At 38.6% G+C, this 19,368-nt stretch overlaps 1 protein-coding gene across 1 annotated transcript in view; it reads left to right on the forward strand.

Annotated features, from left to right (window-relative positions):
- Positions 1-19,368, forward strand: part of PAPPA2 (pappalysin 2) — a 272,846-nt gene that overhangs the window by 82,415 nt on the left and 171,063 nt on the right. The window contains exon 4 of the mRNA XM_055319554.1: positions 14,936-15,081. Coding sequence (XP_055175529.1) covers positions 14,936-15,081 — 146 coding nt within the window. The remainder of the gene's footprint in view (positions 1-14,935; positions 15,082-19,368) is intronic.

Raw genomic sequence — 19,368 nt, forward strand, 5'->3', positions numbered from 1 at the left:
TCTGTTCTTCCATAGTGAGTATTTCACACTTTCTAAATCTTCTCAAATTTCTGGACTCATCACCTCACCTTCTCCTTTATTAGGAAAGCAGGATAAACTAGAGAAGTGGTCTCTCACTGTAATACCATCAACCCTCAAAATCATTTGCATTTCTACCTCCCTTCCCTCCTCCTTTTCTCTTGCATGGACATATGTTCCTCTTTGTCTTTGAGGAGATTCCCAAGAAGTGGTGCCTCAGACAGGAATTTTGGTATTCATGGTTTACTGAGAGTTTCTTTTAGAAGAAAGAGATGAGGGAAGTAGGATAAGGCAGGGGAAGGGGCTGAGCAAACATGTAGCCTCAGCTAGAGTCTGACCTCAGTGCAATTTCTTTTTTTTTTAATTTTTTAAAATTTTTATTTATTTATGATAGTCACAGAGAGAGAGAGAGAGAGAGAGAGAGAGAGAGAGGCAGAGACACAGGCAGAGGGAGAAGTAGGCTCCATGCACCGGGAGCCCAACGTGGGATTCGATCCTGGGTCTCCAGGATCGCGCCCTGGGCCAAAGGCAGGCGCCAAACCGCTGAGCCACCCAGGGATCCCCTCAGTGCAATTTCATGAGTGTGTCATCCTGCCTTCCAAAGTCAAAGTATGAAAGATGTTCCATCATCATAATCCTATTACAGGAGTCACTCACCTTCCTCACTATTCAGTAGAATAGAAAGTGAAGAGTTCAGTTTGGTGCATGTACATTGTCAGAAAGAACTGACTTCTGTAGTGTTGGGGTGTGTGCATACATGAATGTGTATGACATATTACAGAAAGAATGATTTGCTTAAAAATTGGATTTGAAGGAAAGCTTTTAAAATGTTCTAAAGCAATGGAAGAAGGAGGCATGGAGGAAAAGAGAAAAGAAACACAAAAGAGTAACTAAAATACTGGATGACTTCATGGATTTTTACCACTAGTTGAAACATATTGTGTCCGCTCCCTTGTTACCCACAAGGACCACTCCTCCTGGGAACAGCTTCCTATTTTTAAACCCTGTGTAATGCCTGTGGAATTACATTGCCCATTCCTACCCAGACCCAGAGAGTATTATCGTTACACTCTGTTTTTGCCAAGAACCTGCTCTGTCTTTAGTCACCAGCAAAGAGTTGTCAAAGAGAGCACATTTTTGTCTTTAGGCTTTGTCTTTGGGTGAAATTTTGTCTCTTGCTCTCCATTGGAGGCAACAAGTCCTATGTTACTTCTTGAAGTTTGGCTTTTTTAGAGGTAACTATATCTCTGTGGAAGAGTCTGCAGCATGGCAATATTGGCACACTTATGAGGGGGGAAGAATAGAATGTTCTTTGGTTCATATTCTAATTCTGACTGTCTCTACCATTGATATACTCAACTAATATTAAATAAGCACTTGATAATATGAAGGATGATATACTAAGTTGCTCTCACATTGAGAAAGACATGGTACTTGACTTCTGGGAACTTACTAGATAACAAAGTAAAGAATATTGAATATTGAAATTAAAAAGGCTCTATTTTATAAATGCTAGTTTTTTTTAACATAACTATAACAATATAAATATATATTATCAGTGTTTTGCTGTTGAATTAATAATATATTGTTCAGAGTCTCACCAGTTTTTCCCCTGCTGCTAGACTAAACTGCACCCAGGCAATAACTTATGGAAATACCTTGTGAACTTCACAACCCCATCTCAACATGTACTGAGAAAGCGTGCACTTACCTTGAAATTTTATTTAATAAAACATTACTCATTAAAAAGAATGCTGTATGGGATCCCTGGATGGCTCAGCGTTTTAGCACCTGCCTTTGGCCCAGGGCATGATTCTGGAGTCCCGGGATTGAGTCCTGCATTGGGCTCCCTGCATGGGGCCTGCTTCTCTCTCTGCCTGTGTCTCTGCCTCTCATTCTCTCTCTCTCTCTCATGAATAAATAAATAAAATCTTAAAAAAATTAAAAAGAAAGCTGTATTATATATATGTATGTGTGTGTATAATATCAATACAGAAGAATACAAAGAAAATTAGTTTAAATCTTACTACCTATTTCATCCTCTTCTAGATATCTAGATTGACATGTATATGGTTTCAAATAAATAGAATTATATTACACTTACCATTGCACAGCTTAATTCTTCAATTAATACTATTTTGGGGGCACTTTTCTATATAGATCTGGATCATTTTTAATGCATTCATGGTACAAATATTATATACTTTTAATTTATCTTGTCAGATCCATGTTAATAGAAATTTACATTATTTATATTTTGTTATTATACTTTTATTTGCTATTATAGTATTCTATTAGCATAATATACAATGATGTTATATTATCTTCTTATATTTTTTATGTTGCTATTATACTATTCTTATTTGTGCATATTTGAAACTCATACAAATACCTTTTTAAGTTAAATATCTAAAGGTAGGATTTCTACTGTTGGCAAATATTGCCAAAGCAGGTTTACATATTATAATTGCTGTTGTGTGTTGTAGACTAGATTGAATGAGGTAGAGATTCAGAGGTAGGGGCTCATTTCAGGCTGGGGTAACCAGGGTGGGCTTTATAGAAATGAGATAGAAAAGGGGACTTGGATGTCAGTTACAGTTTTGACAATTATATATGTAATGGGAGAACTACCTAAGCAAAGCAGGGAGGCAAAAAAGAAAAAATCAGAAGCATGTGTGGTATCAAGGGGTAAATCAATGTAGCTCAATCAATGATGTAGTGGTACTAGTGCAAGCCTGGAGGATAGGCTGGGGTTAGATTACCGGGCTTTGAGTGGCAATTTAAAGGATTTTAAAGGACCATTGTGTAGGCCACAGGGAACCAACAGTGAACAGGGAAAATCAGCATTGATGTTGCACAGGGAGGACTGGAGCTGGCTACTAGAGGAGAAAAGTAAGAGGACATCTTAGAACATGGCAAGTAAAGTAAAAAGGACCTATTCCAACCAGATAGCGACAGTGGCATTATTACAGCATGAATAGAAGAGAAAGTTAAATTAGTACTGGGTTATCTGGGACAGGTGACAGTATTAAATCAGTGAGATGGATAACTTTGCAGTGATGAGGGCTGTATTTATTTCCTTGCACTGCCATTACAGAGTATTCCACACTGGGTGGCTTAAACAGCAGAAATGTATCGTCTTACACAGTTCTGGAGGCTGGAGGTCTGAGATCAAAGTATTAGCAGGGTGGGTTCCTTCTGTGGGATGTGAAAGAGAATCTGTTCCAGGCCTCTCTCCCAGCCCCTGGTAGCCTCAAGCATTCCTTGGTTTATAAGCTGCGTGTTCCCTGTTTCTTCACACTGTCTGCCCTCTATGTTCATTCTGCTTTTTACAAGGACACAATCATATTGGATTAGGGCTCACCCTAATGATCGCAATTCAATCATCTGCATAGACCATCTTTCACAATAAAGTCACACTCACAGGTGCTGGTTACGACTCCAGTGTCTTTTGGGGACACACAGTTCAGCCCACAACAGGGGCTATCCTGGTAGAAATGGTCAAAAAGTGTGAGAAAATTGAGGCTCAGTTGCTTAAGTGTCTGCCTTAGGCTCAGGTCATGATCCCGGAGTCCTGGGATGGAGCCCTGCTTCTCTTTCTCTCTCTGCCCTTCCCTCTACTTGCTCTCTCTCTCTCTCTCTCTCTCTCTCTCTCTCTGTCTTTCCCTCAAGTAAAACAAATAAAATCTTTTTTTAAAAAGTGAGAAAATTGAAAAGAGGAAGAAATAGATGTAGAAATCAGTTGTATTAAGATCATCATTGCAACGAGAATGCATTAGATCTTCAACATTGTGACAATTTGGAATAGTAAGGAGTAGTTTGGTTTTATATTCTGTTTTACAACTCATCTTTTCAACACCTCTGCAAAGTGATTCTTTAGCTTTTGCTTGGATATTTCTAGTGATAGGGAATTATTTTTTTAACAATTAAAATTTATTACGTTTTTAAAGTATATTGAGGCAAAAAGAGACCTCCTCATAATTTTGTTCTTTGGCTCTAGTCCTTTCCTCTGGACTTATACAGAGCAAGGTGCTTATACATCATTGGATAGCAGATCTTTAACCAGTTTTCAGGCTGCCCTCCCACCTCTGCCATCTAGATTAAATATGCCCTATTTCTTCTGCCATTCCTCATATGACATTGTTGTCAGATCTCCTTCCTTTTTAGTCTCCCTCTTCTGGGCATGTCTCAGGTTCCAATGTCCTTAAAGAAGGATAGGCTCATCAAGCACATGTCTGTTCAGGGCAGTGCACTTTGTGCTCAGCACTGAGTCCCAGGGGGCTATACATTTTCCCTCAGGGAATGATGGAAATTTGTTGGCAACTAAAATCTATAGGACTCTTTTTGTCCTATTAATTGGTGCCAAACCCAGAGTCCTTAATATTATATTTTAGCAATCGTGTTCTTTATTTGTTTTTAACTTTGGATTTACACTTGAAACTTTTGAATTTTACCCTTTGAGTGTCCCCCTATAATTATTGCTTTGCGAGACTTATTTGAATCTTTATTGTGCTACCCAGAATATGATCTCTCTTCAGTTAATGTCATTTGTAAACATGATAAACCTACACTGTGCCGTTGCAAGTGAATTGTTGCAAGACATTGATGATATACGCCAATGAAATAGGGGCAACTACAGACACCTGGGCTAAGATATTAAGAACCTCCCTGCAGGCTGCCCCTACATTTGGTGCAGGTTGTTATGAATGCATAACTGTGCATGTTTCTCCATCCTTCTTATAAAGATCTTGTGAGCAAGGTATCACATAACCTATTAAACCAAAGTATGCTTTTCTAAGGGATCATCTACTTTAGCAAATCCAACAAAACACCCAAAGCAACAACAAAAGAAGTGTGATTACTTTTGTATGATTTTTTTTTTAAGTGAGCCCATGGTAGTTTCTGTAATTACCTTTTTCTTACATGGGTAGTACAGATTTGCCTGTTTAATAGCACATTGGAAATATTTCTGGGACTTGACACTGAGCTCACTGATCTTTAGTTTCCAAGTCTCTCCTTTTTTTAAAAGATTTTATTTAGTGATGAGAAACACACAGAGAGAGGCAGAGACATAGGTAGAGGGAGAAGAAGGCTCCCCGCAGGGAGCCGGATGCAAGACTCAATCCCAGGACCCTGAGATCATGCCCTGAGCTGAAGGCCCACACTCAATCACTGAGCCACCCAGGCATACCTCTCCTCCTCCTCCTCCTCCTTTTCCTCTTCCACCTCCTCCACTTCCTCCTCCTTCTTCTTTAAGATTTTATTTATTCATGAGAGACACAGAGAGAGAGAGAGAGGCAGAGAAACAGGCAGAGGGAGAGGCAGGCTCCATGCAGGGAGCCTGATGCGGGACTTGATCCCAGGACCTCAGGATATGATCCAAGCCAAAGGCAGACACTCAACCACTGAGCCACTCAGGCATCCCCCATCTCCTTCTTCTGAAGGAACTTGAAATATCTTTCAGTCTTTGGCTGCCATGTACCTCATCATTACTCACAAAGATTCGTTGTTATGTAGCTACCCCAACATGTCCTTTGGGGGATTTTAGGGTACAATTTTATCATTCCCAAGATGAATTCATTCCAAAAACAATTCTTCCATCTATTAAGACTTCTAGTTTCTTTTGGTCATCTGTATATATTTGGCTTGACTATGTCTTTCCTGACTTTTCTACCTTGAGAACTAAAATCAAATGTGGAAAACACAGCTGGAATAGCATCTCTGAATCAATCAGTATTTACTTGCCAAAACCACAAAGCATTGTTGCCATTTTAACCAAAAAGGATTAAATACACAGGATTTTAGTGCTTATAAAGCTTTTATAAGGGCTGGAGTAGTAGATTTAGGTTGGGCATCCAGGAATATGTCTTAGAGCAGCACTGAAGAACAGGCCTGCAAGTGGAGCTGCCACCCCCTTGCCACCGACAGGAAGGTGGGGAATCCTTAGGTCCCTGTTGGTTTCAGGAACACAGTGTGTGGCTGCTGGAGGGAGATCAGGAAATCACTGACGTGCCACCACTGCAGTCATGCTATGCCTACTAGATCTGCCCCAGGAACAAGTGTTGGCCCCACAGCCTGCTCCTCCACACCCTAGAACGTATACTCTCACCCTGCCATGCTTGCAGGTGAAGGAAGAAAAAGCAGTAAGGTCTTCATCTCACTGCCATCTTCCAACTAGAGCACAACTGATTGGCAGACTCGAAATCACATCCAGATCCCTAGGTATAAGAGAACTGGAAGGATGCAGAATTTAACTTCTCTGCTCTCCAGAACAAGAATGCACAAGAAGGAGGGTAGAATAATCCACACAAACCAATTCACAATGTCCGCCACAAAGTGTACAGTGCCTTATTGTAAATTTTTTACTTCCTCCTCTGTTCTTGCATGTAACTAAAAAAAAAAATTTAATCCCAGTATAGCTAACATACAGTGTTGTGTTAGTTCCAGGTGTATAGTATAGTGATTTGATAATTCTGTACATTACTCCGGGCTCATCATGATAAGCGTAATTTTGTGTGTACTGCTACTATAGTGCCTGTCACCTTGCATTACCATTATGCAAGACTGAGTTTCTTGAAAATAAGAATCATATATTATGTATATTTTTATTGCCAAGGCCTAACATAGTGACTCACCAATGCTAGGGAAACCAATTTAAGAATAGAAGAAAGGATGTGTGCTTTGGAGTTAGAGAAACTTGAGTTTAAAACTTGCCTCCAAGACTTACAAGCTGTGTGGTTTGGAGCCAGGGACTTTAATTCTGTAAACTTGAATTTCTTATATGTAAAGGGAAATAAATACACTAACTTTACAAGATTGTTGTGAACTTTACATGAGAAAATATATATGAAGCATCTGTCATACAGTTGGGACTCAATTAATTTTGATCACCATTATTATTAGAGTACATGAAAGACTGCCAGGTTAATGAATTATTGAATAGATTTGCACTTTCACGATTATTTATCTTGGTAGCAAGGCAGACTTTGAAGAGTTCAGCTTTTTTACCCCTTCTGTGTCATTACACTATTTTACTTATTATTCTGAAAAATGGAAATTTTCACTTTGCAAAATTTATCACTTTGCATTTTTTCATATTTATGGTTGTATTAAACTTTATCTTCTTTGACCACCTTCTCCTCCTCCTCCTCCTCCTCCTTCTTCTTCTTTACAGTTTTATGTTATTTTTATTTCCAAAATCTGAATGTATTTTTTAAAAAAATTTTAGCTAAGCACATAGTTCCTTTATCAAACCTGGTTCTTTCTGATGTTTCATATCTCCTTTCACCTTTATTGGGACAATCTAGAATTCAGTGCATTTTCAAGGTTTATATACTTCTACTTCCAAAAGGCCATTTTCCCCTTGAAAATCTTAGGTTAAGGAATCATTCCTCTCTTTTAGAAATCTGTTTCCCTAAAGCTCAAGTCCTTGTTGTTATCAGCCTCAACTGTTGCAAAAAGTAAAATGTTTCTTTCATTGAAGGAACTCATCCACCGCCATGTCACCAGATACTTTTCTTCTATTAGTAAGAATTTAAATCAAACTATTGTATCTCTTTGTTGTTTCCTGAACTTTTTGAGAGAGATTATCAGGAAGTCAGGGAAAGAATTTACCTGAAGTGCTGCAATTATTATTAGCACAGTCAGCCTTTTGGCAGAGAGTCTCATCTGAAGTATTGGATCATCACTGTATTTTTATTTTGTGTCAATTTTGGAAACTGTTCTGGGAGAAATAAAAATTATCCCTTGCCTGACAAGGTTGGCTATAGTTTGTGCCTAGACAAGATTCATTGTTAATATAATCTTCATTATATTGAGGAGAGTGGAGGAGAGGGGAGGGAGGAATGAGGGGGAATCCTGGGTTTTCTACTTGTGTCATGGAGAGGATAATAGGAGTAGCCCCAATTCAGAGAGGGACACTGGAAAAGTAGCTGTGCAGAAAAAGACTGAGCTTAGCGTCAGAGACAAATCCAGTCCACATAGTCCTATGAGTATGAATGAGCTCATATTACCATTAACAATCAAATTATATTAGTTCATTATATAACCAAAATCTTACCCTCCTACAATATCTCCTTTTTCTAGTGTTTTTGGGAGTCTTCACAAGGATGTGCCTTAAAAATTCAAGACCACCAGTTTCTGTTGTTCTTCTGCTGTTTGCCATTGAACACTGGCTGTGATGTTTACCTTCTCTGCTGACATTCAGCATTTCCAACTGATGCTCTTGCCCTCACTGTTTCTCTAGGGACAAGCTGGCCTCCGGAGAGAGCTGGCTTCTAATACAACCCAAAGTTTGTAAAACTCTCAGAGCCAGAATGGTGCTGACATCCCTTAATTCTTTCCAGAGATGGAGAGGGTGTCCCCTATCCTCAACGGGTGCTTCATTTTGTTATTAGGCCTCAAAGCATTACTTGTGTATCCTGGGTGGCACTAATTTTTATGAAAAGAGTGTTTTTTGTTTTTTTTTTCTCCCTGAGGAACCCAAAATCCAGTCTGTAAAATTAAGTAGGGGACAAAATATTATTGTGGTCTTTCACTTGTACTTGCCTTTTTATCTTTCTGTGGACATAGATACATACTTCCTCTGTGTTTAACCAGAACTCAACCCTTCCTGCATATCTACCTATGGAGAAGATGTCCACAGATTCTTTAGTTAGACCACTATTTCAGAATCACCAAAATTCACTGTGTCTGAATTTCATTTTTTTCATTCCTTTTTTAAATTTTTATTTATTTATAGATTTTATAATTTTTTTATTGGAGTTCAATTTGCCAACATATAGCATAACACCCAGTGCTCATCCCATCAAGTGCCCCCCTCAGTGCCCATCACCCAGTCATCCCCACCCCCGCCCACCTCCCTTTCTACCACCCCTTGTTTGTTTCCCAGAATTAGGAATCTCTCATGTTCTGTCTCCCTCTCTGATATTTCCCACTCATTTTCTCTCCTTTCCCCTTTATTCCCTTCCACTATTTTTTATATTCCCCAAATGAATGAGACCATATAATGTTTGTCCTTCTCCAATTGACTTATTTCACTCAGCATAATACCCTCCAGTTCCATCCACGTCAAAGCAAATGGTGGGTATTTGTCATTTCTAATGACTGAGTAATATTCCATCGTATACATAGACCACATCTTCTTTATCCATTCATCTTTTGATGGACACTGGGGCTCCTTCCACAGTTTGGCTATTGTGGACATTGCTGCTATAAACATCAGGGTGCAGGTGTCCTGGCATTTCACTACATCTGTATCTTTGGGATAAATCCCCAGCAGTGCAATTGCTGGGTCATAGAAAACCCAAAAGACTCCACCTCAAGATTGCTAGAACTCATACAGCAATTTGTCAGTGTGGCACGATACAAAATCAATGCCCAGAAGTCAGTGGCATTTCTATACACTAACAATGAGACTGAAGAAAGAGAAATTAAGGAGTCAATCCCATTTACAATTGTACCCAAAAGCATAAGATACCTAGGAATAAACCTAACCAAAGAGGTAAAGGATCTATACCCTAAAAACTACAGAACACTTCTGAAAGAAATTGAGGAAGACACAAAGAGATGGAAAAATATTCCATGCTCATGGATTGGAAGAATTGATATTGTGAAAGTGTCAATGCTACCCAGGGAAATTTACACATTTAATGCAATCCCTATCAAAATGCCATGGACTTTCTTCAGAGAGTTGGAACAAATCATCTTAAGATTTGTGTGGAATCAGAAAAGACCCCGAATAGCTAGGGGAATATTAAAAAAGAAACCATAGCTGGGGGCATCACAATGCCAGATTTCAGGTTGTACTACAAAGCTGTGGTCATCAAGACAGTGTGGTACTGGCACAAAAACAGACACATAGATCAATGGAACAGAATAGAGAACCCAGAAGTGGACCCTCAACTTTATGGTCACCTAATATTCGGCAAAGGAGGAAAGACGATCCACTGGAAGAAAGACAGTCTCTTCAATAAATGGTGCTGGGAAAATTGTGTCTGAATTTCTTTTTGCTTAGGTAGAATCACACATTTAATTGACATTTTGATGTCAAGATGTCTGTATATGATCTAGGTAGAGATGTCCTCCTATAAAGGAGAAACAAGAATCTAATCTATAGTTATATATATATATATATAATATATAGTGTATATATATGATATGTGTATATATATGGTATATGTGTGTGTGTGTATATATATATATATATACACACACACACACATATGAATTATCGAAGGACTAATCGATGCTTCAAAGTTTAGGGGTAGAAGAGTTTCCAATAGTAAACAAGGAGCATGACAAAAGAATATACTAGGAACAAGACCAAAGGATTCTGGGGAATAACTTCTAAAAATCAGAAGGGGAAAGAGGAACTCTTTAGAGAGTGGTCTTAAAAGCAAGAATATAACCAGGAAAGAACAGTGCAAAAAAAGTTCAGGAAGTGCTTTAGAAGCACTTCCTTTAATAAGCAGGAAGTAACTAAATATAAAAATGTAAAAATTCAGTCATAAGAAGGTGACTGAATTTTTTTCATTTTGTGGGGAGGGACAGTTTGGAGGTCACTGACGACTTTAACAAAAACAGTTCTGATAAAGTGATGCTTATGAAATCCAGGTTACAGTGGGATTAGGGGGTATATGGAAGAAATAAATGAATAGGAGATCAGGAAATTATTCTTTCAAGAAGTTTGAATTGGAAAGGGAGAAGGAAAAAGACAGGGTGTTAGCTATGATTTGCTCAGAAACCTCATCCTGTGGGACCAGAGATAAGAGAATAAAAATAGGTAAGGAAGAAAATGTGTGTGTATGTATTAGAGTGCATGATGAATGGCTTCAAATCCATCATTGAAGAAGGAAGCATGATCATTTACTAAGAGAGGAATAAAAGATTGAGATTGGTGGAAGAGGTGGCACAAGAAAAGAATGATGATCTCAAATCATTCCTGGAGAGGAGGTAACCATAAACAAGTGAAAGGGTTTTTTTTGTATATTTTTTTATTGGAGTTCAAGTGAAAGTTTAAACAAGTAGAATTAAAGATCTATGAGAGATCAGGCATAAAAACCACTCTGAGTAAGGGTGACCATGAATATATGGTGTGGGGGCAATTGGAGGTGAAGAAGTAAAAAAGAAGATTGTTCTCAGTGATATTTCACAGATATTGAAATTTCCTGAGTAATGGATGATAGGAGGTGGGGAAGGAGAGGGCTGTGGGCAAGGCACTGAACCCCTGATGTGTATGGACTAACCAGGAGGTGGGAAAATAAAAAGAAGAGTAAAGTATATGGTGATGTAGTAGAGTACCAGGCATCTAAGAGCAGGAGGAATTTGAGAGAAGGAGAAAAACTAAGTTTTTAGAGTTGCTCTGGGCACTGGGAGAGCACTAGTTGGTACTCTGCAGACTAAAGAGTTGTTTCCTTGAGGCTAATTGACTGAGGGTTCTGGGGGCATCTGGTTTTGTTGTCATGGAGGCTGCTTTACCCTGTAGAATGCAGTCAGGGTCTTCCTCTGGAGATCTCAAGACACACATGTATCCTTTATGTCTTGTTTTTCAACATGCCAATTTTTGATACAGTTCAATGTCCTTCAGACAGTTCATGATCTTTTCCTTCTTTCTGGCTTCCTTCTTGCAATTATTTCTATCAGTCTATAAAGGAGTTACTTACTCAGCTGACTATTAAGCTAGAGCACAAATAGGCTTTCTGAAGTATTTTTTCACTTTTACTTAGAAGCAAAAGTTGGGGCTTGCATGTACATCTAGACACTAGAGAGTGGTTGGGGGTCAGCAGTCAGGAAGCATGGCATGGATCAAAATGAGTGCATTAAGTCTGAAAGACAAAGAAACACAGGCACTGGGTATCAGGCAATGGTTAATCCCAGTGGGCCACAGTCGTAAAGTGGTGAGGGAGATGTGCATTCTTCTAGGGACCATGTCATAAATAACAGACTTGAGCGCTGGGCAGAAGAACTTAACATGTCAGTCTCAGGCAGAGCTTGATTCTGAGGCAATTTTTACAAAAATCAAAACACAACTTTGCTTTGGTCACTCTGAGTCCTCAGGAAAAAGTGAGTACTTCAGTCTGGAGAATGGAGAGGATGAGCAAAAGGAGATCCTGGCAGAAATTAAGCAGATTAATGTAGTTCATCTTCCTTTTCATATATAGTTCTGGTCAGTTCAAGACACTTGTGCTTTTTTATGACATTTATGCATATTATTTGACCTTTCTTTGAATATTAAGTTATTTTGGATGTCAAGTCTATCTCTTCATAAATCATTTCTTTAGAAATAATTGCCTTTAGCTCTGAATTTAAGAGTAATATTCATTTTTCTACACCTAAGGTCTAAGCCAACTCTGGTCACATTAATAAAATGTTTATCTTTATCAGCTCTGATTAACTTGTGAAAAGGTGTATAGGTTATAATAGGTAGAGCATTCAGCATGCAAAGCAGAAACACTGATATCTATAGTTTTACCCTTTTTATATTAAGGAAATAATCTAGAAAAAAATCTTTGTTTCCAACAAAATAAGGTTTTCTTTTATCAATTCGATTAATGACTCTTTCCAACTGTCTCTAGCTTTTAAAAATGTGTTCTCCTTATACTTGCCGACTTCTGTCTACATATATCTCTGTGTAGTGCAGGAGTTGGAGCAACCACACCCAGTTTGCCACCAGCATGACATAAATACTTTCATCTGGAAGGGTAATTTATGACTGGAGTAAGGGTGGGGCCAAGAAGGAAAAGGGAGATGAGTAGAACCAGCTAATGAGGTTGGTGGTGGAGGAGGAGGCCTCTTGGAGTGTGCTCAAGGGAAATTAGTGGAACTTCTGGGTTGAGGGAGGACAAGGATAGCAGCCAAGACTGGTAAATGGCAGATGGAGAAGCCAGTAACACACAGATAGCCCAAGTAAACCATGCCAGGAATAGGGGGATTTGAGGGAGAATGAGGGAGGAGAAAAGAGAGAAACTGTCAAGTTACCAACTCCCAGTTTTAATGGGAACTCTGGAATAGGAACAGAAAAAGGGTGTGACTTGTCTTCCTTGGTATCCTGAGCTGTGTGTAGGCTCAGTCTCTAGTTCTCTCTGCCCTTATTTGTCCTTTCCATTCCTTTCCTTTTCTCTCTTTTCCCATTCACCTTTTCTCTGCTCTTTTCTTCTGGCCTACATCTCTATGTTGAAGAATGACTTGATGTCATCACAGCTCCAAACCATCAATTTGTCAATACAGGAAATTATAATTATTTTTAATTAAGGAGAGAGAGAAAGAGAGTGTGACCAATATCCAGAGAAAAGCAGGCAACAGTCCAAAAAACATTGTGTCTCCAGGAAAGCAGCAGAAGGAATATCCCTCTGATCACATCTGACATCACCTCATGGAATTTGGATGATTTCTTGGGGCTTAGAACTATTTTTCCAAGATATTACAAGTCAATATGAAAAAGTATTTTTAAATATCTTTTCTCCCAAGTATTTTAGTTCTAAAGCAGAATATTTTTTGTTTCTTAATTTGTATTCCTCTTTTTGGTTCTGTTCCAAAGAATACAAAAACAATCTTCTTTGGGATCCATTTCTTGGGTACTCCTTGCCAGTATATCCTACATGTGGATTAAATAGATTGCATCAGCAGTGTGGTTGGGAGGCAGAACACGCAAGAAAAGAAGGGTCATGCTGTCCTAACATGAGCTTCTGGATATCAGAACAGCAATAATGATGCATGATCTATAAAGGAAATTTCCAACTAATGTTGAAGGAGATGTCTGCCGACTTGAAGCTGTGGTAGAACATTCCTCTTTTTGAGTGGCAGACTGTGGTCACTATGGGATGATGTATCCAATAAATGCAAGGGCCACTAGCTCCGCCTTAGTTGTTTGTTCTTAAAATAGCTCTTCAGTGAGACTGTTGAGTGAGTCTCTTTGCTTATGGTAAGTTTAAACTTTCACTGATGCCAGGAAGAAGGAAGTCTTTGACTATATATGAGCTTATAAAGAGATAAAATGCAGGGCAGCCCTGGTGGCCCAGTGGTTTAGTGCTGCCTTCAGCCCAGGGTGTGATCCTGGAGTCCTGGGATCAAGTCCCATGTCAGGCTCCCTGCATGGAGCCTGCTTCTCCCTCTGCCTGTGTCTCTGCGTCTCTCTCTGTCGTGAATAAATAAATAAAAATCTTTTTAAAAAAAGAGATAAAATGCTCATTTCCCCTTTTTATGGGCCATATGTCATGTGTTTTTAATAGACCTTTAATTCTGTGCATAAATACAAACATAATAGTTCCTAGTACTTTGAAGGCCACCAGTAAAGATACTTGGTAAGTAGCATAAGGTAGTTGGAGTAGTTTCTATGGATTAAGGGACTAGAAAGAAAAATATCTTTGTAATAATTTTATGATATTTTCTTCTACCTATACCTCATCTGTTTTTTTTTTCTTTTTACTTTGTTTCCTAGCCACTGCTTTTTTTTTTTTTTAAATAATGCTTAAAGCAAGCATATACTGAAATAGAGATTCAGTTGGTCCTCTGATCATAATAATGTTCATTAAGTGTGATAGAAGGAACCAGGAACTGACAGTTGGAAGGCCTTCTTCACCATAGCCTGGGGTTAATACTTAGAGCAAATAATTAGGAGTATCATTGAATTTATCTTGGAGAAATAATCTAGATGTAGAGTGGAATTGAGTATGACATCAAACACTGACTATTCATATAAATAATACAGTGCTAAAAGTTAACATATTATTTATCTTGGAATAAAATATCTTAAATGTGTACTAGTGCCTTTTTTGTTATCTTCAAGACAGCCTGGTCTCTGTCTCTCTGCCCCTCTAAAGGGCAATGCTGGCTGGAGTGTCAGTCTGATCAGGTCTGGTTCTATTTTCTATGTCCTGATCCTTTGGTGTGACATTTTCTTCTCTTGTGTGCTCTCCAGGGCATACATGAGTGTGAAGGAGCTGAAGGAGGCACTGCAGCTCAATAGTACGCACTTCCTCAATGTCTACTTTGCTAGCTCAGTGCGGGAAGACCTTGCTGGTGCTGCCACCTGGCCTTGGGACAAGGAAGCCATTAGTCACCTGGGTAAGTGAAATGAAGACCAAATATGGTAGAAAAATTGAGCAGGCCCTAAATGATTATGAGAAGTGAGTTTGAGGGAAATAGAAAGAGAGAGAAAAATTTTACTCAATGGATTAATTGCCTTGGACTGGGAATGGCCTTTGGGGAGAATCTGTCAAAATGTTTCAATATAGACAAGAAAGAGGTATTAGAGCAAAGAGTGGCAAAGACTCAGGATGTTCTAGACAAATATGTGAACTAGATGTAAACGAATTGCTGATGTGTAATAAAATCCATTTTGTGTCTTGGAGAGCCTCATTTTGCGTCTTGTCAAGGGGGAAATTAGCAAAGAAGGCAGCTGGGCTATGAAACCTGGTTTATGGTAATCAATGTGACAGAAGACTTGTGGGCTTTGTGCATGGCTCCTCAGGATCCATGGATCTAGGATTGGGCTTCTGAAGAAATCCTGGGAAGTTCAGGCAGGTGGGGTTTCCCTGCTTACTTAGGAAAAAGGTGACAACTTAATACTGAGCAGAACGTCTACATTCTTAAGAAAGATAATTCCTTTTGTAATTTGTTATTGTTATTGGAAAGGAGATATTACTGGTCAACCAAAAAACCATTAAATCAGTTAATGTGGATAAGGAGTAATTATTCAATATAATTTTTATGTACTTTCAAAGAATCTTGACTGGGATTTTACCAAAATTTATTTTAAAACTGAATTACCATAATTGGGAGGAATTTTCATGTTGGAAAGAGAATGATTATAGAGACTGGAAATCACTTTATAAATGATTTAAAAGAGGCTATGCAAAGTTAATCTTCTCAGTAATCAAATATGAAGCAGAAAGACATAAATTGAAGAAAGATCACATAATGCTATATGTGTCAAACCCATGTATAATGGGGTCATTGTGGAGTCCAGAACATGTTACATTGATAATTAAAGAAAATACAGGCAAATTTCCAAAGGACAGCTAGTATTGTGGATTAGAGAAAAAGGAGGATGAGCAGTAGTTAGTGATAGATGAAAATATATTACTGCTGTTGAGGAGGAAACCAGAATATGAAAATTTCTGGAATGAATCAGGTCAACATTTAGAAGGGGTATATATCTTAAGCAAAGAAGGAAACAATAAAAAATTGAACATGTGGTGATCTAAACAGAATGTTTTGCTAGTATGCTGTGTTTCATTGGCTCTATAGTATGTGATACAGTTTTAGGGCTCTGCAGTCCTTTTATCATTAAATTTTGTATTTTCAGCTTGGAGTATGTGAGAAATCAGAAATTTGTGAGGTTAGTGGTGCTTTCTAGATGAAAGCAAATGTGTCATTCCAGCCTTGATGGTAGGCTAGATGGTCATATTCCAATAATCCATTTAATAGTGAATTTCAGTGTCTTGCCTTATCCTCATTAAAAACGATGGTAGCAGAGGAGCATATAGCACGGCAAAAAAGTATCTCTAAATTAGTGTGCACCTGACTTGGTGACAGTAATATTTTTGGTATATATGTGAGGGAGTCCTGACAGCAAGATTTATCAAGCAGTGGTTTTCATGAGTCCCAGGTCTATCATTAGGAACTGAATCTGTGTTTGAAAACCTTTAGAAATGATCTACCTGGTCATTATGAAGACAAGTTTTGGCCTCCTGATAAGAATTACTGAGCTGAAAGCAGACCACTGAATGTTTTCTAACTTTATTGGAGCTGGGCCACTGATAAGATTCATTTAACTATAAAAAATGGACAAAATACCAGGAAAAAAAAGCTATTTGAAGACATTAGACAACAGCCAAAACAACAAGGATTTGAGGGCCCAATCCCAGTGATAAGAAAAATCCGTTGAAGTGAGCTCTAAATATAACTCAGTTGTTTTTTTCCATTCAGGAAAATTGCCAAGTTCTCAGTGAAAGGAATACAGGCAGAGTAGAGAGCAGTCTAGAGCCTGCTGAAGTCTCACTAATGGAGAGACAAAAATTAGAAGTCAGGCCATCCAAGTCATCCAAGACTCACATAGAAATAGAAATACCCCATAAAGAGTGATGTTTTGCTCATGATTTTCTTTTAAGATATTTGCTAACTACTAATCCATACATTCCCAGGGCCATCAGCCAAGAAAACAAGTATAAAATAACTTGTGAGAGATTAAAAAGTCAAATAATAGTTTCAGGAGTCTCATAGTAGAGGGAAGAAAAAATTGGAGTTGAGGCCCTATCAAGGGGTGGGGACGGGGTGGGGCTGAGACACCTTGTGTGATATAGCAAACAGAAATAGTCCAGATTACACAAAGCCTGAAATCTTGCCTCTTCACTCCCTGTGTGAAAGAAAGTCATTTGCCTACATTTAACTGTGAACAAGAGGAAATCGGTATTTTCTTCCTTCCTCTGGAGGAAGATAGCATCATGAAAAGCCTCTACAAGTTGTCATGCATGATATCCAGCAATCAGTGAAAAATTATCAGTTATGCCAAGAAACAGGGACAAATGATTATGAACTTAGCTAAACAAAGAAATAAGCAGTCATTAATAAATACAGACTCACAGATTACCCAGATATTGGAGTATTGAATATTGGCTTTAAGATAACTATGATTTTTTTAAAGATTTATTTATTTATTTATGATAGAGAGAGAGAGAGAGAGAGAGAGAGAGAGAGAGAGAGAGGCAGAGACACAGGCAGAGGGAGAAGCAGGCTCCATGCCGGGAGCCTGACGTGGGACTCGATCCCGGGACTCCAGGATCGCGCCCTGGGTCAAAGGCAGGCGCTAAACCGCTGAGCCACCCAAAGATCCAAGATAACTATGATTAATATCTTATAAAATATATATTAAAATGCAGAGTATCTTCTGAGAACTAGAATTTATAATAATAAATGGAAATTTTAGAACAAAAAATACAGGTGAAATTAGGAAATTAATAGATAAGTTTATGATCAGGGGAGAGGATTAAATAACTAAAAAATTGTAGAAAACATTCGTATTGAAACTCAGAGAGAAAAAGTGTTGGAAAAATATAGAAAATAACTTTTTTTTATATATAAATTAATTTTTATTGGTGTTCAATTTACCAACATACAGAATAACACCCAGTGCTCATCCCGTCAAGTGTCCCTCCTCCGTGCCCATCACCCATTCACCCCCACCCCCCGCCCTCCTCCCCTTCCACCACCCCTAGTTCATTTCCCAGAGTTAGAAGTCTTTATGTTCTGTGTCCCTTTCTGATATTTCCCACACATTTCTTCTCCCTTCCCTTCTATTCCCCTTCACTATTATTCATATTCCCCAAATGAGTGAGAACATACACTGTTTGTCCTTCTCCGATTGACTTACTTCACTCAGCATAATACCCTCCAGTTCCATCCACGTTGAAGCAAATGGTGGGTATTTGTCGTTTCTAATGGCTGAGTAATATTCCATTGTATACATAGACCACATCTTCTTTATTCATTCATCTTTCGATGGGCACCGAGGCTCCTTCCACAGTTTGGCTATTGTGGACATGGCTGCTAGAAACATCGGGGTGCAGGTGCCCCGGCGTTTCATTGCATCTGAATCTTCGGGGTAAATCCCTAACAGTGCAATTGCTGGGTCGTAGGGCAGGTCTATTTTTAATTCTTTGAGGAACCTCCACACAGTTTTCCAGAGTGGCTGCACCAGTTCACATTCCCACCAACAGTGTAAGAGTGTTCCCTTTTCTCCGCATCCTCTCCAACATTTGTTGTTTCCTGCCTTATTAATTTTCCCCATTCTCACTGGTGTGAGGTGGTATCTCATTGTGGTTTTGATTTGTATTTCCCTGATGGCAAGTGATGCAGAGCATTTTCTCGTGTGCTTGTTGGCCATGTCTATGTCTTCCTCTGTGAGATTTCTCTTCATGTCTTTTGCCCATTTCATGATTGGATTGTTTGTTTCTTTGGTGTTGAGTTTAAGAAGTTCTTTATAGATTTTGGAAACTAGCCCTTTATCTGCTATGTTATTTGCAAATATCTTCTCCCATTCTGTAGGTTGTCTTTGAGTATTGTTGACTGTATCCTTTGCTGTGCAAAAGCTTCTTATCTTGATGAAGTCCCAATAGTTCATTTTTGCTTTTGTTTCTTTTGTTTTCGTGGATGTATCTTGCAAGAAGTTACTGTGGCCAAGTTCAAAAAGGGTGTTGCCTGTGTTCTCCTCTAGGATTTTGATGGAGTCTTGTCTCACATTTAAATCTTTCATCCATTTTGAGTTTATCTTTGTGTATGGTGCAAGAGAGTGGTCTAGTTTCGTTCTTCTGCATGTGGATGACCAATTTTCCCAGCACCATTTATTGAAGA

The sequence above is a fragment of the Nyctereutes procyonoides genome, unplaced genomic scaffold (assembly GCF_905146905.1).
Source record: "Nyctereutes procyonoides isolate TBG_1078 unplaced genomic scaffold, NYPRO_anot_genome, whole genome shotgun sequence".
NCBI lineage: Eukaryota > Metazoa > Chordata > Mammalia > Carnivora > Canidae > Nyctereutes > Nyctereutes procyonoides.